This window comes from Mesoplodon densirostris, chromosome 12 (genome assembly GCF_025265405.1).
Source record: "Mesoplodon densirostris isolate mMesDen1 chromosome 12, mMesDen1 primary haplotype, whole genome shotgun sequence".
NCBI classification, from domain to species: domain Eukaryota; kingdom Metazoa; phylum Chordata; class Mammalia; order Artiodactyla; family Ziphiidae; genus Mesoplodon; species Mesoplodon densirostris.
The window spans coordinates 50,831,409-50,856,496 of NC_082672.1; the positions used below are offsets into that span (position 1 = coordinate 50,831,409).

The 25,088-nt window shown below is 36.4% G+C and overlaps 1 protein-coding gene across 3 annotated transcripts in view; it reads right to left on the bottom strand.

Annotated features, from left to right (window-relative positions):
* Positions 1-25,088, bottom strand: part of CEP57L1 (centrosomal protein 57 like 1) — a 70,387-nt gene that overhangs the window by 28,057 nt on the left and 17,242 nt on the right. For all 3 annotated transcript variants that reach the window (XM_060114672.1, XM_060114671.1, XM_060114670.1), the window contains exons 2-4: positions 7,849-8,069; positions 6,137-6,316; positions 4,864-4,985 (exon numbers count right to left, since the gene is read on the bottom strand). In XM_060114672.1, coding sequence (XP_059970655.1) covers positions 4,864-4,985; positions 6,137-6,316; positions 7,849-8,011 — 465 coding nt within the window. In that variant the 5' untranslated portion in view covers positions 8,012-8,069. The remainder of the gene's footprint in view (positions 1-4,863; positions 4,986-6,136; positions 6,317-7,848; positions 8,070-25,088) is intronic.

Sequence of the window (25,088 nt, forward strand, 5' to 3'; positions counted from 1 at the left end):
ACCGTGTTAACAGAATGAGTGAGAAAAATCATATGACCCTTTCACTAGATGTAGAAAAAGCAATTCACAGAATCTGATACCCATTCACAATAAAAGCTTTTAGCAAACTAAGAATAGAAAGTAATTTCCACACCTTGATAAGGGACAACTATGAAAAACCTAGAGGTAATATCCTAGTGAAAGACTGGCATCTTTCTCCCAAAGATCAGAAACAAAACAAAGATGTCGGGCCTCCCTGGTGGCGCAAGTGGTTGAGAGTCCGCCTGCCGATGCAGGGGATACGGGTTCGTGCCCCGGTCTGGGGGGATCCCATATGCCGCGGAGCGGCTGGGCCCGTGAGCCATGGCCGCTGAGCCTGCGCGTCCGGAGCCTGTGCTCCGCAGCGGAGGAGGCCACAACAGTGAGAGGCCCGCATACTGCAAAAAAAAAAAAAAAAAAACAAAGATGTCAGTCCTTACTACTCCTAATTAACACTATACTAGCTGTAATAGCCAGAGCAATAAAGTGTGAAAAAGAAATAAAAGCCAAAAAAATTGGAAAAGGAGAAATAAAGCTGTCTTTATTCACAGATGACATGATTGTGTATAAAGAAAATCCTTTGAAAATATGAAAACTACTAGAATAAATTTAGCAAGGCTGCAGGAAACAAAGTCACATAAAAATCAATTATATTTTTATATGCTAGTAATAGAAAAATGAAAAAAAGTCCAATATTGCTCATAATAACATTAAGAATACAAAGTTCTTAGAGATAAATTTAACAAAAGATGTGCAAGACCTCTCATAAAAACTACAAACCACTATGAAGAGAAAGTAAAGAAGACTGAAATAATAGAGAAATATACTATGTTCATGGATCGGAAGATTCAATATTTTTGAGTTATCAAGTTTTCCCCAAATGATCTATAGATTTAACAAGATCCCGATCAAAATCTCAGCAGACTTATTTTTTAGAAAATGTTACACTGGTTATAAAATTTATACAGAAGTGCAAAGGATCTATAATAACCACAAAAAGAACAAAGCTGGAAGATTCACACTACGTGATTTCAAGACTTATTATAAAGTTACATGGTATTAGTGTAAGCATAGACCAAAAGATAATACAGAGTCCCAGAAACAGACTTTATCTATCTTTGTCAATTGATTGTTGACAAAGGTGCCCAATGAATTCAACGGGAGAAAAGAAATCTTTTAACAAATGGTGCTGGAACAACTGGGCATCCGCATGGAAAAAATTTAACCTTGAATATTTCCTCTCACCATACAAAAATTAATTCCAGATGGATCACAGGAAAAAAATGAAAACAAAAAGCTTTTAGAAGAAAATATTTTGGAAAACAGTTTCACAGTTTCTTATAAACATACACCTACCCTGTGGTTCAGCAATTCTACTACTAGATATTTATCCAAGAGAAATTAAAACATGTGGTCACAAAATAATTTGTACAAGAATGTCCATAGCAGCTTTATTCATAATATCTCCAAACTGTCCATAGCAGCTTTATTCATAATATCTCCAAACTTTATTCATAATATCTCCAAACAAGCCAAATGTCCATCAACAGAAAAATGGATAACCAACTTGTGGCATATCTATATAATGAAATTCTCTACAGCAATAAAAGGAATGAACTACTGATACATACAGCAACATGGATTAATATAAAAAACTTTGTTAAACCAAAGAACCAGACACAAAAAAGTACATTTTCTATGATCCAATTTATATGAAGTTCTAGGACAGGCAAACTTAATCTGAAGTAAAATAAATCAGAATAGTAGTTGTGTTGCTGGGAGGTGGATAGAGAACAGGGAATAACTTGGCAGAGATATAAGAAAATTTCTGGGGTGATAAAAATGTTCTGTTGGACTTCCCTGGTGGTACAGTGGTTGGGAATCTGCCTGCCAACGCAGGGGACACAGATTCAAGCCCTGGTCCAGGAAGATCCCATATGCCACAGAGCCACTAGGCCCATGCACCACAACTACTGAGCCTGCACTCTAGAGCCCGTGAGCCACAACTAAGCCTACATGCCACAACTACTGAAGCCTGCGTGCCTGGAACCCATGCTCCATTAACGGGAGAGGCCACCACAATGAGAAGCCCGCACACTGCAATGAAAAGTGGCCCCCGCTCGCCACAACTAGAGAATGCCCGCACACAGCAATGAAGACTCAATGCAGCAAAAAATAAATAAATAAATGAATTTATTAAAAAAATGTTCTGTTATTTGGTAGGACTATGGATTATATGAGCATATTCATTTATCAATAATCACTGAACTGTACATTTAAGACCTGTGCATTTCACTAGATGTAAATTATACTTCAATAAAAACATTTAAAAAATGGTTAAAAGTCACTGATCTACAATATTTAGCTATGATAGGAATTTCTACATTATTTTATAAGATAAAATGTGAATAGGTGAATAGATAGATATCTTGTGCTTTTAATTGGCATTTCCCTGGTTACTAATGAGATTGATCAAGTTTTGTATAAATGTATGACTATTTGTGATTCCTTTTATCCTTCAAAATGCCTCTTCATAACTTTGCCCATTTTTCTACTGCTTTGTTACTTTTTGTATCTTGCTTAAAAAATCTCCCTTAACTCCAAGGTCATAAGGATATTGTTCTGTATTTGCTCCTAAAAATTCCAAAGTTTACATTTAAGTCTTTAATCCATCTGGAATTGATTTTTGTGTATGGTGTGAGGTAGGGATCAATTTCTTTCTTTTTTTTTTCCTCACACAGATAACCAATTTTCCCAAAACTGTTTACTGAAGTCTGACTTTTCTCCAATGTTCTGTAGTGGCATCCTTGTTTTATATTGAGTTTCCACATAAGTGTGTCTGACTATATCCTATTCCTTTATTCTGGTGTCTGTCCATACAAATATCATGTTAATTTTGATAGCATCAATATGTAATACAGTAAGACCTCACCTTATTCTTCTTCAGAATAGCTTGGCTACTCTTGGACCTTTCCTTTTCATACAAATTTTAGAATCACTTTTCCAGTTCCTTGAAAAACCTATTAAATTCTTGCCCATTAAAATCCAGTATTGACTGGTACTTTACCCATTTCCAACATAAAGCAAAGATCTTAGAACACTTAAACTATATTTACCAGTTCCTAATTTATGAGCTTCTGTTCTCATTAATTTTAATCCTTTATATATATTTAAACATAAATAAAACATTATTATTGCTGTTTTATACAATATTCATTTTGATTTACCCATATATTTACCATCTCCGTTGTTCTTCATTCCTTCCTGCATCTCTGACCTTCCATCTAAGACACCTTTCCTTCTGTCTGAATAATGTCCTTTGGTGTTTCCTTAGAATGTATCTCCTAGTAACAAACTATCTCAGATTTTGTCAGTCTTAAAATGTCTTCACTTCACCTTTATTTCTGAAGGATATTTCCCCCAGGCATTGGACCCTAGATTGGTAGTTATTTTCTTTTACTGCCTTAATTATATCCATTTTCTTCCAGATTCAGTATTTTCAGTTGAGAAGTCCACTGTTACTTTAATTGTTGTCCTTTTGAATGTACCCTTTTTTTCCTCCCCAGCAGCTTTTAGGATTTTATTCTTGTCTTATTATTTCTTTTATTTCTTTTTATTTTTCCTACTTTGGTTTTATCTTCTTGAATCTGTGGTCTGATTTTTTTTAAATCAATTTTTTAAAATTCCCAGCCATTATCTCTTCAAATATTGTTTCTGTCCTATTCTTTCTCTTTTCCTTTTGGAACTCTAGTCACACATAAATTTGACCTCACTCTAACTTCTGCCTCTTACTCTCTTTTCTAAATTTACTATTGTTTTGTCTCTTCATTGATCTGGACAGTTTCAGCTTCTAGTTCACTAATTATCTCTTCTAATCTGCTATTAGATCCACCATTAAGTTCTAAATTTCACTTATTGTATTTCTTAGTTCTACAATTTTTATTTGGTTCTTTCTCAAATCTGCTCTGCCATTTTATGGTTTCTAATGCTCTACTGAAAATTTTGTTCCTATCTTCTGTCTCCTTGATTTTAGCAAGCATAATTATTTTAAAGTCTCTCTCTTCTAGAGCCAGTACCTAGCTGGAGATAACTTATGAGAGTGTTTATATAGTCTGTTATGTATGCTATTTCTTTTCATAGTGCTTTATCTCCTTCTGCCTGGTTATCTTTGACTGAAAGTTTCTCACTATGTAGAAGAGACGTTTATAAAAATAATTTGAGGTCCCTGGGAACATTAGCCATCCAGGATCACTTTAATCCAATTTCGGGGACTAAGATTTTCTGGATTACTCTGATAACCTAGAGCAGAGCTGTAATCTGGGTTGTTTTTCTTCTTGTTCACCATTACAAAGCATTCAGAGCACAGAAGATATACCAGAGTTCCTACTCTTGGCAGGCCCTGGACTCTAGTTTCCTTAGCCCCATAAACATGGCTTTCAAAAGCATTATTTAGCCTCTCAACCGACTCTTCTGGAATCAGAAATGCCCTAAGAAGGAAGGGACCTGAAACTAACCTCTCTAGAGGTCAACTTCTTTGGATTTAAGTCTGCACACAGATTTTTGAATTGGTGATTTTTCATCACCTTGTTAACTCTACAATGCCTTTGTGTACTTTCTTTTCTTCCTTTCTTCCTCCCTCCCTCCCTTTCTTTTTAATTTTCTGTCCAGTTTTTTGTGTTTTCCTCTACAAAAAGGTTGGTCCAGATGACCTAGTATGTATCACCATAACTGGAAATTTCCTATATACAGCTTTATATTCTATTTAAGATTTTTAAAATGACAATCTTCCCATGACATTAAATATTCTTTAAAAACATATTATATTACTATAGAAAATATGGTCACCTGTTGTTCTAGGATCATATTCTTCTCTCGCTCTACGTTGAGAACCATTCTCTTTGTATATTCTAGTTGTTTCTCTAGAAGGGTACAGTGAGACTGGGCTGAGCTTAACTGCATACTTATATCTATGAAAAAGTAATAATGAGTCAGTTAGTTATCACATAGATCAGAGAGTTATAACAAGAAATGCATTCTATGAATTCAATCAACTGCTAAAAGTTCAAGACTTCTTTAGTTCTAAATATTGACTCTCCCAAAGTTATGAACATACATTTCGTGTGTATCTCATTAATTATATATAACCAATTTAACGTTGTCTCCTCATAAACACCCAGAGGGCATACTTCTGAAAAGGAAGGATGTCAGTGACCTGTGGGATAACAAAAAACCTGGCTCTTCCTGGGAAATAACACCATCTGGAAAATAGAGGACCTAAAGTCTCTTTCCTAACAATACATTTCTTCTCTTTCAGGAAACTCAGGTATATGCATTCTACCATTCCCATTTTCCTCTGTTCTCAACTACTAACTGCACAGTTAATTCTATTTATAATAAGCAACCGCATTCTAATTCTTTAATTCGTTACTTTCCTCAGCTCTTTCTTCTACTTTTGTCCAATTACCTTGGGATTTATTTTTCCTTCCCATTTCTTCATTCTATTTATAAGTTGAAACACAAATTTGAACCTTGTTTATAAGGGTGATGTAGTGTTACAAGGAAAAAAAAGCCACAATTTTAAAGTGAAATTATATAAAGAACTTATGTTCTAAATCTCTAAAACAGATGTCCAGAAGTCCTTATCATAATTTCCACAGAAACCTCCACCTACCTGTCCATTTCTTCCAATTAATCTTTTAAGTTAAATATAATTTTTAAAATTTATTTTTATTGTTTTATGTTGTTTAATTACTAGTATTGCTTTATATTTTCTAATTTAAAAAAAAACTAGTGAAAATATGAAGTATTCCAATTATATTATGGGCTAATAACATACTGGATTTTGTTGGTATTTTGAAAATATAATTCCTAAACACAATTTGTCTAATTTTTCTTTTAATCTCAAAAATTTATGAACTGGGATAACAGATATAATAGAGGTACGTTCAAAATTATATCCATTTAGTGCAAATACCAAAATGTCTGAGAACAAGCCCTCAACGTTGGAATGCATATAAGAACAAAGATATTTGAGTAAATCTTCTTAGACTGGGCTTATTATTTTCAAATTGTAAACTTCGGTAACCACTTGTTTCTGAGAACTATTGAACGTTCCTACCTTTTTTCTGCTTTATCAGTTCCTCGTGTGCCAGATTTCTCTCCTTTGTTTCATCCTCCAAGGCCTTTTTATACTGTGCCGCTTCTCTGGAAAGAATTTTCAGGTTATCTTCAGCTTGTGTTCTCTCTAAGTCTAAACGATGAATCTTTTCCTGAAGAGTTTTTAAGGCTAAAATAAGAGCTGTTGAAAAAAAATTTGCTTGATATTTTAAGTGAGAATTTTTGAACACTTACAATCATAGTAGCATATAAAAGTGAGCAGTATGTTTTTGTTAGTGAGCCAAAAAAAATAAGTAATTTATATTCCTCATACAAAAGAAAAATGACAAAACTTTAAAGAGGGACAAATTCTAACATATCTTATAAAAACAATATATTTATGATTGTATTTAGTACTTTCCTAAATTTGAGATATGAGAAAGCTAATAATCACTAAATTTAATAAAATAAATATATTCAAATTAAGGCAAAAAGATATATATATATGTATATGTATATATGTGTGTGTGTGTGTATATGTATATGGAGAGAGAGAGAGAGAGGGAGAGAAAGGGAGGAAGGATGGGAGGCATAAGAGTCTGAGCATGGATAAAGAAAATTAAAATATAGTGCCCACTAATTAACAAGGATACTTAGGTTTAAAGTTAAAAGTTTTTCTCAGTTCTTCATGTATTCAGTTTCAGTCAAACCACAAACATTTATTGTTTCTTTGTCCAAGATATAATGTTAATAATTAGGACATATGAGATAGAACATAGTTTCTTCCATTAAGAAAAAATTACAACCTAGTGGTTTAACTGATGTCAGGCTTAAAAGATTACAAGTGTTACACATGTGCTACTGTGATTTCTTTTCAGCTATATTAATATCTTCATGATTCAGATAAGCTCAGAGCTATAAAATTTTCAAATACTATCTTACATTTTCTTCTCAGTTACAACTTTAAATTACAAAAAACTAGAGACGAATGGAATATAAATAAATGTTATAGGTTAACTTTCATATAGTTTATATCCAATTAGAAAGATGTTTGCTTGAGATTATTTTTTGATTTGGATTACTATATCTTCAGTTGCTTTGCTCCACAAAGCCAGTCTATTTATAATGGCAACCATTATTATAAAAGATTAAAAAACAACGTGACTATCATCATCTTAGAAAGTAATCTGTAATGGTATAGGTATGCCTGGAGTCATAAATGTTTTCCTAATTCAATTTTAAGATCCTCCTAAGCTTGTATTTTAAAAGTTATAATACTTGTATTTTGCAGTTACTCCAACGTACTGGATTCATGAAGATTTTCAAGGGTAATTTCAGATATATGAAATTTCTGAATTTAATCCCTGAATAAGACAATTGTACTTAATTCATTAGTATTCTAATCATCTTGTTTATTAGAAGGATTCTCCAAATCTGACCTTTTATTCTTCAAAGAGTATTTTCCTATTTTCTAATGATGTTTTAATGATAAGCCTGCAATATATGCCTAATTGGTTATATTAATTTTCATCTTATAGCTGAAGAAGCCAAAATAAAAAAATATTAAGTAACTTAAGTTTATAGAAACTTTAAGAAACAGAGTCAAAATTAGAAGTTTTACTAAGATTAGTTAAATACACAATCATCTTATTTTCTACATAAAAATGAAAAGTTTTGTATAACATACTTCGTACCATTCCCCTAATGTTAAATAAGATTTTTTATTAGCATTACCTTGGCTATTTGGACTATGAAGCATTTTGGGAGAGGTAACTTCTATGTTCACAGAATAGTGAGTCTGAGATGATTCATCACTCTGGGTGATGGATGGAACAAACACTCTTTCTGGAGGTTTAAGATAGCTTCCTACTATACTGTGCATTAGTTCAGAATCCATTATCTGTACTTCTGGACTGTGCCAATAAAGGAATGGCACAGTATAGCATCATTCTTTCCTATGTGAATGACAAAAACATTAGACAAAAATTCAGATGAAACTTTAAAATAAATACATAATCATATACTGTGGAATTGTGTCTTTACGAAGTTAATTATCACAAACTCAACTATAATAAATTCAGCAGTAAAAGAAAGAAAAATGACTATTTACTCTATAAACAGTATAGACAATTCTGCCTGACTTTCAATGAGTATATGCTCTGGAGTGAGCATTACATGCGTGGTGTGAATTTGCTGGTTTCTCAGTTGCTCATAAGTTCATCATGTGAGCACCCCTCTAAAAGAGTTTGACTCTAGGGTTCAGAGAGAAAAGTATATATTCTAAAAGACAACACAGCTTTGAAACATAAGCCACCCACATAACATGATTCTCTAAGACTCTAACGTACTGGCTTCCTAAGGGATTTTCAAGGGTAATTTTGGATATATCAATTTCTGAGTCTAACCCTTGAATAAGACACAACTCCACTTAATGCACTAGCACTCTAATCATGTAGTTTAGAAGGGTTCCAAATCTGAAAATCTAAAATAACTTTACCTTGTCATTCTCGGGTTTTTTTGTATGTTTGTTGGAGAGCCCTTTTAACCATCTTAGCAGATAATTTTTAAATGTTCCCAAATCATTTTATTTTCCTTTCTGTAATTCAAATATTTTAGAAATGTATTCTACTTAATAGATTATAGTCAATGTTAAATAAATTAACTCATAACCACACTGAAAGAAACAGAAATTGTTTATACACAAAACAATTTACCAGCACAATTTTTAGAACGAAGCTTGCTTTAAAATGTAAATTTAGAATTCCTTTGTAGAATTATAATTAGGCTACTTTAATTTTTGAGAATTGTAAAATTTCAGTGATTTCACTACCTTCCCAATTCACAGGGCAAAGGAAGATACTTCCATGACTGTATTTCCTGGGATGGCAGGGAACATACTTCACTCAATAGGATTTTCTACTTTAGCCACTGTCATGATGTGTTGTCTTCCAGGACATTCTTATCAGTCTAAATTAGAGCTTATAGAGCCTAGGAAGCTTTGCTAGAATACTTGATGCTCTTTGATCTTAGGAGGTGATCATTTTTGCTATTGTTATTAGCACCAGCTACCATTTACTAACCATGTCTCTGTCCCTCTGGGTTCTTGCTGCTTAGACACTGTCTGCTCCCCATGGGAGACTGCATCTATCTAAGTTGCTGTTCCCTCAAAAAATAAGAGAGCGGGCTTCCCTGGTGGCGCAGTGGTTGAGAGTCTGCCTGCCGATGCAGGGGACATGGGTTCGTGCCCCGGTCCGGGAAGATCCCACATGCCGCGGAGTGGCTGGGCCCATGAGCCATGGCCGCTGAGCCTGCGTGTCCGGAGCCTGTGCTCCGCAACGGGAGGGGCCCCGGCGGTGAGAGGCCCGCGTACCGCAAACAAACAAACAAACAAACAAAAATAAGAGAGCAAATTTAGTTACAGCTGGCTCACAATAAAGTAAAGGCAGGGCCCCAAAGTACAGATGTTCTGAACATGATTGTACATCTTCAGAGAGAGGTATGTGGTTGAAACTATCCAAAGAACTCTGGAGTTACTCAAGATATCTGATTCAGTTTTCAGCTCCTGCTGAGTCTCTCCAATAATGAAAAGAATGAAATTTTGCCATTAGTCACTATACACTGAAGTCCTTGGGAGGACTGTCTGCTTCCTGTGTCCCAAATATAATATTATTTTACAAAGTCAATTTTTGTACCAATTAAAAAAAATTCAAGGGTTTTAGTGTATATGAAATGACTACTCAGAAGATACCAATAAGTTAAAAATTAGACCAAAGTTTATTTAAATTAAATGTGTAAACACATCTGAAAGTGGGTATAAGCAGAGTAATAACCTACTGGTATATGAAGAAAAGAAAGGAAACAGTAAAGAAATGAGAGAAAACAAGCCATGGGGTTCTCACTGTAATAGGGGTTCCAGCTTAACCCTTACAATATAGCCCTGTATTATAAACAAGTGCTTAAAAACTACTCAAAGCTTATTTACATAAAGAACTGAGGCATCCTAGGAGAAAAACTCTGAAGGAATATGACAGATGTACAAAAACCCTGATCCAAAATCAAAGCCTTAATTGGTGGAGGAGAGGAGGAGTGATTCTGAGTAGGGTATGGTGGTGGTCATTCTAATTCATCTCTGACCTAGTCCCATCTACGCATCATACATGGCTGTAGGGAAGAGAGAAGGCTGGAAGAGAAAGTGAGAAATATTTCACCAAGATCTCTATAAAAGACTAAGGCATTAGTTGCCTTGCTTTGTATAAGAGGTTATATTCCAATGAAGGGGGAAGTTGCCAGAGATCACTAACACAGTTTTGGCACTTTAAGAGTTCTGTTGCATTGGTAGTACTGTTCAGCCAGAGAGAGACAGCAAGAGAGTGAGAGAGCAGCTGGAAGGGACATATTCATGGCATGTATGAGAGAAATTTCTAGAGGAAATTTTCTGAAAATACAGAGAGCTGCCTAAGCCCCATCCTCCAAGGAATGTGAATGTTTGGTATGAGGTCTAGCTGTAGGTTATTGAAAAGACCTCAGAAATTCTTGTTGGAGTATTCTGTCCCACAAGTAGGGGCAAAAGGCTGTAAAATGTGGGCCTCGATTGTATCAATAGCCTGGTAGAGCTTAGGAAAAATCAAGTTATGCCTGGAACCATTCCTGACAGCTTGTAAACAATCAGGGAAATTATCCATTGCCTCTATAGTGTATAAAATTAAGACACCTTAATTGGCTGCAACTAAGGTGCCACTGCATAAAGAAACTATCCGCCCTAAAGAATGTGCTAGACACAAATACTTAACTGCAAAGCATTTTCACTTGTTCTTGAGGGAAGTAATTGTTCCAAAACGGTCCCTTTAAACAACCAATGTTTATTCCTGCTGGTGGCATCACCTTTGTGTAATCTCATAGGACTATTAGGGAGACAGCATTTAGGAGGCAGTCAGAGATACTACAATGGGTTCTTGAAATGGAGGACTCTCTGTTTCCCGTACTGGTAATTCTTTCAAGTTTAGATTTTTTCCTTGGAGAGACTGGAGAAAGATCAACAGCTCTGTTTCTTTTATCTGGTTTTCTTTGTGTATGCATCTAGATTAACTTATCTAAAGAGCAAATACAGTAAAGGTTGGACTAACTTTATTTTATTCTTAATGTATATTACTTTAAAAAGTACTCTTGGGCTTCCCTGGTGGCGCAGTGGTTGAGAGCCCGCCTGCCAATGCAGGGGACACGGGTTCGTGCCCCGGTCCGGGAAGATCCCACATGCCGCGGAGCGGCTGGGCCCGTGAGCCATGGCCGTTGAGCCTGCACGTCCGGAGCCTGTGCTCCACAACGGGAGAGGCCACAACAGCACGAGGCCCACATACCGCAAAAAATAAAAAAAAAATAAAAAAATAAAAGTACTCTTAACAATTGAGTAGAATAATTTGAGGTTAAGGAATTTGCCTTACAGATGCTCTAATAGATATTATAACCTATTATTTACAACATATAATAACTAAAGTGTTAAGATATATATAGTGATATAAAAACTGACTGGTCAATAGAAATTAGTAAATCTAAGAACTTCACATAAATACTTCCATGGGATTCAACAAATGATTCATTTGTTGTTCACTCAATGAATGATGTTAGAAAAACTAGGGAAAAAATCCAGTTAAACCTTTCCATAATAGCACACATCAGTACAAAACTTCAAATACATTACAGAGTTAAAATTTTTTTTTAACTTTAAAAATTATTTAGGGGCTTCCCTGGTGGCTCAGTGGTTGAGAGTCCGCCTGCCGATGCAGGGGACACGGGTTCGTGCCCCGATCCCGGAGGATCCTACATGCCGCGGAGCGGCTGGGCCCCCGAGCCATGGCCGCGGAGCCTGTGTGTCCGGAGCCTGTGCTCCGCAACGGGAGAGGCCACAGCAGTGAGAGGCCCGCGTACAGCAAAAAAAAAAAAAAAAAAAAAAAAATTATTTAGAAAAAAAAACAGTGAATAGTTAAAATAATCTTAGAAGGGGGCAAGATATTTTGTGTTTAAAGGCAGGAGGAAAATAAAGGAAAAGATACAAAGACTACATGAAAATTCATACTACAGGGCTTCCCTGGTGGCGCAGTGGTTGAGAGTCCGCCTGCCGATGCAGAGGACACGGGTTCGTGCCCCAGTCCGGGAAAATCCCACATGCCGCGGAGTGGCTGGGTCTGTGAACCATGGCCACTGAGCCTGCGCGTCCGGAGCCTGTGCTCTGCAATGGGAGAGGCCACAACAGTGAGAGGCCCGCGTACCGCAAAAAAAAAAAAAAAAAAAAAAAAAAAAAAAAATTCATACTACAACATATAGAAATTATGAACAAATTTGAAAGACAAAAGAAAAGCAGAAGATAATATTTGCAATCACTTATGCAGCATACTGGCCAGGAATGTGTAACCTGAATCTCAGTACATCACAAAAGCCGCAAATGGAAAACATTCTATTTTTTATAAAGGGGGGACTGTTTTCTTAAAAAATGTCAACGTCATAAAAAATGATGACACATCTAGGTATATATATCCAAAAGAAAATTGAAAGCATGGTTTCAAATAGGTATTTGTACACCCATATTCATAATGGCATTATTTACAATAGCCAAAAGGTGGAAACAACACAAACGTCCATCAATGAATGAACAGATAAACAAAATGTATATACATACAATGTAATACTATTTGGCCTTAAAAAGAGAAGGAAATTCTGACACACGCTAAAACATGGATGAACATTGAAGACACTATGCTAAGTGAAATAAACCAGTCACAGAAAGACAAATACTGTATGATTCTACTTATATGAGGTACCTAGAGTCGTCAAACTCACAGAAACAGAAAGCAGAATGGTAGCTGAGGGGAGGGGTAAATGGGGAGTTGTAGAATTTCAGTTTCGCCAGATGAAAAAGTTCTGGAGATTGGTTGTACAACAACGTGTGGCAGGGGAGACAAGTTAAAAACAAGATATGATTCAATGGGATAAGTTCCATAACAAAAGCATACACAGAGTGTTATGGGAGCACAGAAGAGGGATTATCTAACTCTGATTGACAGGGAGATAAGTAAAGCCAGAAATAATTTGGAATTATGAACAGTTTTTTTTTTTTTTTTTTTTTGCGGTACGCGGGCCACCTCTCACTGTTGTGGCCTCTCCCGTTGCGGCTCACAGGCTCCGGACGCGCAGGCTCAGTGGCCATTTCTCACAGGCCCAGCCACTCCGTGGCATGCGGGATCCTCCTGGACCAGGGCACGAACCCGCGTCCCCTGCCTCGGCAGGCGGACTCTCAACCACTGCGCCACCAGGGAAGCCCCTGAACAGTTTTGAAAGAGTAGTTTAGGTAAATATGGGAGAGCGAACATATACACTGACTTTTGCTTCCTCTTCAAAACCCACTAAAATAATATTAAAACTTTTAAAAAAAGATATAAACCTGAAAGGACAAAGAAATCAGAAAAGATGACAACAACATAACTTTGGAAAATGGAAAACAGATATACAAGTAATAACAGACTTAGCTAATGCAAAAAGGCAGATTCCTAACTCAAGTAATAAAAGTGACTTTTAAGTTTACCCTATAGAACCTCCAAAATGGCTCATGAATTAGCTACACCTCTGTAGTAAATTTGTAAGTTGTTAAGATAGGGCTGAAACCTAGAGAATAAGATGAAAGTTTAATTTAGAAGTAAATTATATGCCCGAATCTCCTTTGCTTCTCCATACAACCAAAAGACTGCTTTATCCCCTCACCTAGGAAGAAGACCAGTAGTTGTTGTTGTTGTTGTTTTTTTTAATGAAGAGGGACTTTTAGAGTATCTCTGGATTGGGAGACACTCAGCACAGGTGAGGGTGGGGAACCAGACTGAAAGGAGGGAGATTCAGTACACAGAATACTGGCAGTCTACATATCCAAGTGGAGACGGGAAGATCCTTATCAAGGGAACATGACTAGCCCAAGTTAACAAAGATACTAAAGACAATAAAATGAATGGATTGGATGGATTTGGAATTTCTAATCAGTTTTTTAGTGCTCCACTCTTAAATATAAGTTGTTTAACAAAGGCTTACCAGACATTGAGGAAAGATATGAAAGACAGAGATCAAAACAAGCAAACAATAAAAGGCTTAACAGGAACACAAAATTTGGAAATACATAATTAGGAGATAGAAGTATAATCATTGAGGGACATGACAGATCCTAGTGAATTTGGCTGGAGCATAGTGAGTAAATGTTGGCAATAAGAGATGGCTAAAAAGGTATATGAGGGCCAAACCACGAAGGATTTGGTATATCACACAAGTAGTTCATATTTTATAGGATCAGGCAATAGGGAGCTGATAAAGGATATAAAGGGGAATAACATGATCAGGTTTGTATTCTGAGAAGTTTATTCAGATGGCCCTGAGGTAGATTGGAGGGAGAAGAAATCACAGGCAGAGAGACAATTTAAGAGGTTACTGAAGTAATTAAGATGAGGAAAAAATATAAGGCCTGAACTAAGACTATAGTAAATGAGATCAACATGAAAGATTCTTAGAAGATACAATGAAAAGGACTTAGGAACCAACTAGATGTGTGAAATGGGAGAGAGGAAAGAATCAAAACCACACTCCAAAATTTCACTTGGGCAAGTAAAGATATGGTGGCATTAACAGAAATAAGAAATAATATAAAAGGAGATACAAGTCTGATGGAAAACGAACTCTGTTTTAGATATAGTTGAATTTGAGGTGCCCACAGACAAAGTCAAAGTAAAAACAACAAGTAATTGTTTAGTATCTACATCTAATATGCTATGCCCTGTAGAAGTAAACATACAGGGCATAGCTTCTGCAGTCAAATAGTTTGCAATCTCACTGTTGAAAAAAGACAAACAAGAGACAATGAAAAGGGAGAAAAAAACACAGGGGGTGAGTTAGCTAGCAGTATACCCAATAAAATTGGTTTGCTTATTTCATAATTATTAAAATTTTATTGACCATTCTTCAATCTCATTATCCTAAATGAGTCTGAATAGAAGAAATATGATTACATGAGTAAAATACCTTGTTTTTTAAGAGTACAAAGCAATCTTTGTAAAACCTTTTACAAATATTTTATAAATTATAATACAGCATCTAATTGTTACATGTACAGTTAATTCTCAATGCTATGCTGTAAGAGCTACCTGATTTCCAGCAAACATATCAATTTGTGGATTTAAGATAACTAGACGTACGAACATTTTATCTAATAATCAGAAAGTTAAATTTTTCCTTACTGAACTTGAATGTAAATAAGTTTAAAACTTAAAAATGTCTGAGATTATTTAAATGATTAGACTCTCCATCATCTTTACCTGTACTTTATCTTGAATATTCAGTTCAGAGAAAGTGTTCCTGATTCAATATAAAGTGAATAAAGGATATACAATTATATAACTATAGCTCAATTTTTAAAAAGGACAAAGATAAGCATAGATAAAAGACTAAATATGTATTAAATAATAAATAATATTTATTATATTATATACAATAAATAATAATTGTAAATATATTAAATGTTACTAGATGGACAATAGATTTTTATTTTCTTATTTCTACCTTATTTCTTATTTCTACCTTATACATTCTCTACAATAAATACATATTAGTCTTATAATAAGAAACAAAAATTAACTAAAACAGTTTCCTTTTAATTAGATTTCTACAGAGGTAGAAAATGGCGAAGATGCAGAGTATCATTGGCTTATATTGGTATTTGTAGAAGCACTTGTATTTTTTCATTTTTAAGGGTCTTATGTCTCTTATATCAACATAAACTCAGGGAGAACAATTATGTTTATTTCTTCTGTAAGCTTCTACAATTGAAATTGCTTTGCTCTGCAAAGGAGCATTGTATCCTCAGGGCCTAATCCAAAAAATACTTGTAAAATGAATCCCCTGAAACTAATTTGATAGGTCAACAACTTTTCCCTACCTTCTTACACTAATGTTTGTCATAGTTAAACCCAACAATTCTATAAATACTATCTTAAGTTTTAAAAAAAATCACATATTATACCTTAGTATATACTTTTGCATACAGTGTATACTCTGTTTCTAACCATTTCTCTTGTAAAAAATTAATAAACAGAAACCTCAATTAAATAGAGTAGAGAGATCAGAAGGGGGAGCTCTAATGCCCTGCGACATAGCTGAGTCCAGCAGGTAGAAGAAATACTCTTCTTTCCTGGCAAGGATTCAGCCAATGAAAAGCCATAGACTCTTTGTTTACTATAGCTCTCCCAACTTCCTTTTCCCCTCTATAAAAGAGTTTGCCTTCCCTTGCCCTGCAGGGATTTGCACAGGGCTCACCACAGTTGCAGACTCCAAATTGTAATTTTCTGCTGATCCCAAATAAACCCATTTTTGCTGGAGAAATATCTGGCAGTCTGTTTTGGGTCAACACCCTTTAGAATGGTTGATGGCAAACTTATTACATGTAGAAAGCATTTAGAAATTGAGTCAACAAATAATGAATTTTAAAGTTAACAATACTCAGATTAGTTGCTACAAATCCTCCTTGGCCTTTACTTTTTTTTTTCTCCCACAGATAGAGCACACACAATAATCAGAATTAATTACGGGAGTACTGATTAGTCAGGCAGCCCAAGGGGGAATGAGCTGTTGGACAATGATAAATAACTAAAGCTTACCTATTTAATTGTCAAAATTGATTTCAACTAGTTTTAAAAGAAATATCTCTAAAATGCTTAACCTACTTTTCTTCGTTTTAGGCAGAGTATACTCAACACAATTTAACCTTAAGGATATCACAGTAGCATTTTAATTATGCACAATGATACTTAGAGAACCACACTGATATTTGTTGGATTGTTTGCCCTTTCACTGGAAAGTTCCAGACTGTTACAGATTTTGTTTTCTGTCTTTTCACCTCTTGCTATCTCTTCCCTTCCTGCCTGCTTATGAACTGTCTACTTGACTCTAGTAGAATATCCCTCCCCTTTCTAATTGCTTTCCCAACCTAAAATAAGTAAGAAACAATAAAACAATCACACTTCATTCATTAGCTACTCAAAGATGAAAAACATAGTCCTTGGCAGCCCTTAAAATGTTCATAGCTTAATTACTAAAAAGGGTGCTATGGGAACCCAGAGGACGGGCATCTAAACAAGTCTGGGGGTTTCAGAAATGGCTTCCTGGAGGAGCTAGTTCTTAAACTGAAAAACAAAGGATGAATGAGTAGGATTTGATAGGCAAAAGAAAGTGAGAGAATGGGTAGAGAAGAAGATCAAGTGTACAAGCAAAAGAAATAGCATGGTAATAATAAAAATAGGGATACCTCACATTTATTGAATGTTTATTATGTGAATTAATTTACTAAAATCCACATAACAACTCTATAATGCACAATTATTCCAGTTTTAAAGATGAGTAAACTGTGGCACAGAAAAACTGTGTTTTGCCCAACACAACTAAAGTGGCAAAGTCAGAACTTGGCTCAAAGTTTGGCTCTAAACCTCACACTTTTGACTCAGGCAGTTTGGCTCTAAAGCTCACACTTTTAACCACCATGCTATATTGCTGATTTATGCAAAGTTATGAGAGCTAGAGAGGATGTGGTGTTTTGGGCAAGCTACTACAAGAAATGTACAAAGCTGGAAGATTGCAAACGTGCCTGAGTGTTGCAGAAGAGGAGGTAGAAACCAGATCTGAGGAGGCTTGTAAGCCAGGCACAGGTTTGGATTTTATCCGGCAGGCAATAAGAGCCACCCAGCAGAGGAGGAGCAGTATCACATTGCCTTTGATAAAGATTTCTGTGAGTTAGAATGGAGAAAAACAAGCAGAGGCTAGAAGTCCAGACAGAAGACTATTCCAGAATGCTATGTGAGGCAATAAAGATCCAAACCAAAGCAACAGAAGTGGGGATGAAAAGAAAGGGACAAATTAGAGATAATTAGGATACTGAATTCATAGAATGTATGACTGGATGAGGAAAATTAACAATAGGGCGAAATTAAATATAGCTCTAGTCAAAGCAGAAAACAGATTTTGAGGGGTGTCGAGGTGACTAAAAAAAGGTTCATTTTAGATATGCTTGACATACTTGTGGGACAATAACAACATAAAAACAGCTACCACTTATATTGAGCTTAGTGCCAGGCACTGTCAAAGAAATTTACATGTACTGATACACAGAATCATCTAGGCAACCCTATGAGGTATTTATATTAATTTCATTTTACATGAGGCAACTGAGAAATTAAGTAACTTTGCCAAAGGTCACAGAGTTCTATAAGTGGCTAAGCTGGGACTTGAGCCCATGTACCCCATATCAGAGTGTATTCTGCCTTTAATAGAGACATGTCAGTTGTATAGATGAGTCTGGCATCCAAGAAGAATGGTTTAGACTAAAGATAAGGATTTGGAAATCATCAGTATATATAGATGGCAGCTGAAGTCATGAATATTCACTTAGATATAGAGAATGCAGTTTTTCTCTAAGTATGGTTCTTCAATCACTTAGGTATGAATACCTTGAGGATATTTAATAAAAGTGAAGGTTCCTGGGCATCACCCAGGTCCATGGAAACATAATCTCTGAGCATAAGGCACAGAAATATATAATTTTCACTCCCCAATTAATTCTTATGCAAAAAAGTTTGAAGATCACTGATGAGGAATGAGCAAAGAAATGTGTAACAATGACACTGAGTTTATTAGAACTGTGCCTACAGTGCGAGTAAATAAGCTCTGAAGAAGTATAGTAAGGGCCTAAGCAAGCATCTGATGGGTCTTTTATCAAATGTAAGTCACCACCTATTGTAAGATGCACTATTCTTTCACGTACCACAGGAAGAGAAAAATAGGAGACCTCTCATGTAAAGCTGGAACAACAGAAGGGCCACAAATACTGTGTAGAATAAATGGAAACTAAACCCACAAAGCAGAAAGAGACAGCCAGAAAACTTAAATGCCTCTACCTTTCAAGTACTGGGCACCAGGTAGAGGGAATTTTATCCAAAAGACAATTCTTACACAGCTTTACAGTCTGAATTCATACTACCAGTGGGGTAAAAATAAAAACAAAACAAAAAAAATATAAATCTCAAACAGAGAATTTAATTTAAAATGGTCTCAGGTAGTAGTGCAAATGACTGCTAGAGGCAAATGCAAGTCCTTTCTGAAGTAATCTGATTTCAATCCAGGCCAATAATGATTACAAGATGTATCCCTATTTTAGAAGTGTTTTTAAATGTGAAAAAAATGTCTTAGAATCACTAAAATGCAGTAAATGGAATGTATACCAAGCTTTTCTGAATGCCCAGAAACTTTGGGGTGGAGTGGCTATTTTCTGGCTCTCAAAGGTACTTCATACATAATTTCATATAGGTGTTGATTTGTTTTTAAAAGTAAGAACTACAAAATAAAGATTATTTAAAATTCTAAAAATCCTTTTCCTTCCCACCACATTAAACATTTTAAATTATTCCTCTAAATATAAAAAATCTCATCCATAAAATAAAATATAAATCAAACAAACAAAACAACCAACAAGTGAGATCAGACAAGTTGTACCCCAGAGTCCATGTAAATGTTTCAGCGTTCACTGGGACTTTGAGAACTAGATTGCAAAATTCACCACAGGCCCTGGTAACAGTCCAGACACAACAGGAGGAAGAGCAAACTTTGCTCCTGCCAAAGATGATGATTTACAGTCCCAGTCCAACACTTGGTGTTCTTTCTTTCACTCACAGGCCACAAACATACTATCTTAATATTTTCATTATATCCAGAATAACCCGGCCCTTTTTAAGAAAAATTGATCCCTTCCTAACAATGCCGCCGTGAAAAAAAATTCCTTTAGCACTTTTATAATTTTCCAGTAAAGGCGTATATTACTTGTTCAGACAAATGCACTCTCCATCTCTTCCAAGGGTAGTATAAAACACTGCACAAATTACACACCATAATTGCTCTGGGACCTTAGAAAACTGCAATTTCATTGAATAGCAAGCATATCATCCAAACAGGTGGTTAAAAGACTAAAATGGCTTTAGAGTGAGAGTAAGCACCAATTGATCACTGTGAGGAGTTCCCTAATTCAAATGTGTGACTTACAAATAAACTAGTTATACAGCCAAACTGCTGGCTTCTCCCTACTTTTAGTAGATGAAGGTCTTCAAAATCCCTCTCACAGCACAATCTGTCTAGAGCAATTGATAAAAGAATTCTAATTTGAATCTCACTCTTGCCACTCCCTGCCACAGTACCTCTTTCACTCAGGAAAGCTATTTCCTATCCCAGAAGCAAATGTATACATATATGTATATACATGAGTATAGGGATTTTTCTAAGACTGCAGAAAGTGAAGTTTCCCACATCCCTACCTACAATTTAATATTCACTTTCCCATAGAAGCAAGAGAATAATGGTTTTATAGTGCCACTGCTGTTCCAACCATGTTATAAAAATATTGTTTTGGGACTTCTCTGCTGGCACAATGGTTAAGAATCTGCCTGCCAATGCAGGGGACACGGGTTCGATCCCTGGTCCGGAAAAATCCCGCATGCCGCGGAGCAACTAAGCCCGTGTGCCACAACTACTGAAGCCCACGCACTCTAGGGCCCACATGCTGCAACTACTGAGCACACGTGCTGCAACTACTGAAGCCTGGGCGCCTAGAGCCTGTGCTCCACAGCAAGAGAAGCCACCGCAATGAGAAGCCCGCACACCACGATGAAGAGTAGCCCCCGTGTGCAGCAAGTAGAGAAAGCCCACGTGCAGCAATGAAGACCCAACGCAGCCAAAAAATAAGATTTTTTTTAAAAAGAAAAGTTTTTTTTTAAAAAAATATTGTTTCTACGTGGATCTGTGGAAAATTCACTCTGAATGTCAGTGTCAACCTACTTGGTAACTCTTGGGATAAAGTTTGTTAGCACAGTTTATGTACTATATAATATTTAATGAAACAATTTTTTTAAAGTGCCCCATAATCCAATTATACAGAAACTCCTATTAACATGTTTTTTTTTAAAGTAGTATACCCACAGGTAACAAAACTTAAACAGCACAGAAAAGCACAAAATAAAAAGTAATAATTTTTCTACTCCTAGACCGTTGACACCCAACCACATCTACTGCTTTCCCCTCTCTGAGGGTAACCACCAACAACAGATTCTTAAGAATAGAAAGGGCTTCCCTGGTGGCGCAGTGGTTGGGGGTCCACCTGCCGATGCAGGGGACACGGGTTCGTGTCCCGGTCTGGGAAGATCCCGCGTGCCGTGGAGCGGTGGGGCCCGTGAGCCATGGCCGCTGAGCCTGCGTGTCCGGGGCCTGTGCTCCGCAATGGGAGAGGCCACGGCAGTGAGAGGTCCGCGTACCGCAAAAAAAAAAAAAAAAAAAAAAGAAAGAAAAACAATTATTCATATACCTAAGTACTTTTCTTTTGGTGACTTTCCTGTCATATACATCAATCAACAGGAAAGATTTATCAGATTCTAGAAGCTTGGCAATCTCTTCGATTATAGCATTACTGGTTCATTCCTTACCAATGCATCCCTGTTGCTGTTGCTGCTCTCTTGGATTTAGCAATGATGACTAATTCTTTTCTGAGGCATTTCCCCCTCCATTTCTATGGATCTGAGGACTGAATCTGCATGGTTCTACTAAGGAATATGACATAATGGAAAGAGCTCTGGGTTCTTTCCTGTTTCTGACACTTACATAGCATGTAATCTTAGTTGTTACTTCCTTTCTCTTAGCTTTCTCTTAGCTTTGGAAAATATAAAGCATTATGTAAATATACAGTGGTAGAAGTAGAAGTGATAAACTCTTTATCATTCTTTTCTCGGAGTTTCAGTTTCCTTACAACTTAGCCTTTATGTATATATTAATCTCTGACATAAATTCTTCCCTTCCCTCCCGGTAATAATTCAACTTCCTGTATTTCTGTTTCCCAAACTTTTCTGACTTGTCAGGTTTTCATTCCTCCTAATTAGCAATGTAATTCCTCTCTCTCTCTCTCTCTCTCTCTCTCTCTCTCCCTCCCCCTGCACATACACACATTCTTGACATTAAACTATTTCTGAAGTTCTTACCGCTTTACACTTCTAGAAATTTTACCTTTATAGGGACTTTTGTTTATATAATGCATTTCCATTCTCCCAGATGAGCAAAGGTACTTGTAACCTATACTGTTTGATAAGGCAGTATAGCATAGTGGCTAAGAGGTGGGCTTTGCAGCAAGACTCCTTGGGGGTGAACCCTGTGTGATCTAAGGCAAGTTTCTTAAACTTTCCATGGTTTTCCCCTACCTATAAAATGGGAATAATAAGTCTATATACCTATTTCAGAGAATTATATGTGAATCAATACAAAGTTCTTAGAATAGAGCTTGACTCATAGTTAGCACTCGGTAAATCTTGTTGATATCTAAAAATCTTTATACATTGAATATCACGTCCAAAATTTTGTTAGTATAACCATTGATGTCCATAATGATACTGAGAAACCACAAAACCCAAAAATCCCTTTTGAACTATCAAAACCTAAACTATATCCAGTACTGTTCTAATATCATGCCATACTATGAAGTTTCCAAACAGGAGTCTATAAATGGTATATAACATGACTTTTCACAAAGTGGAATGCTCTATTCCCCACAATATTTAACTTACTTATAGTAACTTTACACTGCTGCTGTACAAATCCAATTTTTATACCTAAAGTCTTCTTTACACCCAGCCCTCCTCAAGCGACAATATTACTTTGGGGGTTGCCCTAATATATTTGCTTTTTATCTACTCAAGATGATAATTTATTTCTTATCAAGTACTGACCACTATTTCTCTGAATTTTAAAAGTTCACATCCACTCAGATGTCCCAGAGGTACCTCAAACTCATATCTGAAACTTAATATATCATCATTCCCCTAAAAACTCTTTTTCTTCTTAGATTTTTAATCTCATTTAATGGTATCATCCCCCTACTCCTCAACCCTCAAGTCCTGAGGATTTCAACACCTAAAACACTTCTTGAATCACCTATACCGTCTCATCCTTATCACCAATAACTAGGTGTCCTAACCTAGGCCCTCATCATTTTTTGCCTGGACTACTACAATGGCCTTCTAAAGTGATTTCCCTGAAACTGATCGTGTCCCACTAAAACTATACTCTTCTCTGCCTCTAGAGTGATCTACCTAAAATTACAATCCAGCCATGTCATTTCAATGCTTAAAACTCTTCAGTGACTCCTCACTGCCTTCAGGATAAAGATCAAGCATGTTCTCAGGGCCTTGATGACCCATTCTCTATCAATCTAATTCTTTTCTCCTGCCTGCCTATACTGAGTGAACACATTTCTAGTGTTCATATTGTATTCTCTTCCTACAATATTCTTACCCATTATGCAACACAGTTTATCAGTTAATCTGTCCATGAAGCTTTCCCTTTGCATACCTATATGCTTAATATATTATATTGAAATAATCTGTTCATGTCCTCCCCATTAGACTGAAAGCCTTGAGGACAGGGATCAAGTCTCATTCATCTTTATAACTTTAGCACCTAATTCAATACTTAATAAATGCTTGCTAAACTGAAATGAATTAAAGGCCTAAAAGCCATGCAGAGTTCTAAGATAAATCCTAGTGACAAGTCATCTCAATATGAGGTAAAAGGACGATGCGTATGCCATTCAGACAAAAGAGGGCTCTAGTCACTAACAGTAGTGCCTGAGTTATTCTTTCAAAAAGCAACACACCTAGGTTTGTCTCCTTAGCATCCAGAGCTCCATATTCATAATTCCAATTCTTATTCCTATTAGCAAGCTGCAGTATCTTAACCACACCAACTTTTGACATGTATGTCTGAAGTGAACAACTGTTCTAAAGGGCTGAAGTAATCTATTGATGGACAGAGTTGTTGACAGGCTGATCTGTAAAGCGACACCATTTAGCCCTTACTTTTTTTCAAACCAGACTTGTTGGCACAGCTGTTAAGGTCTTAACATGAGAAATAGCATATGTTATTGAATAGCACAGAGGGAAAAAGGACAAACCAGATTTTCCTGTCTAGCTGAGGTAGAAGCTTAGTTAAGATAATCAAAATACATTTTACTTAAAATGCACCTATGAAAATTTGTATGACCTTCCTCTTATAGCTTCCAATTCTTCATTAGTTTCCAATGTGCATCCTTTACTTCTAGCTAACTGTGCCAAATGCTGAAAGTGTTGAGGGCCTCCCAATGTACCACTAGCAGCCAAACTACAAGAGGCATAGAGAAGACCCTATTGTGATGGCTAAACATGAGATATCTTTATTGTTCCTAAGAACTTCTCTTGCATCCAAATAGAGACTACACCTGTGACTGTCGGCATAACTCACTTCATTTAAGATTGAGGTGGGGGCTTCCCAGGTGGCGCAGTGGTTGAGAGTCCGCTTGCTGAGGCAGGGGACACGGGTTCGTGCCCCGGTCCAGGAAGATCCCACATGCCGCGGAGCGGCTGGGCCCGTGAGCCGTGGCCGCTGAGCCTGCGCTCCGCAACGGGAGAGGCCACAGCAGTGAGCGGCCCGCAAAAAAAAAAAAAAAAAAAAAGATTGAGGTGACTTTTCAGTAAAGCTAATGTTAGGAATCTGCATAATTTTCAGTTTTCATCCCACTTCAATTCCAATACTATTTGCTGAGTGCCTAACACGTGCCAGACTTTGTGCTAGACATGGAGGTAGAAAGAGGAAGAGGGCATAGTCTGAGGGGAAATAAATGCAATGCCTAACCAATGTGGGCCTTTGAACTTGCTCTAAACCAGTACTAATCTGGTATCCCACAAAAATTGGGGTTGACCCTCCAATGCTGCTTTCATCATGGCAACCAGCCAAGTTTGCCAGTCCAGCTTAGATGAGCCTTAGCTAAGACAGACTCAGCCTCCTTTCATCCTCGAACTAAAAACTTCCTATTGGCCGCAAACTACATTTCATTGAAAGGTATA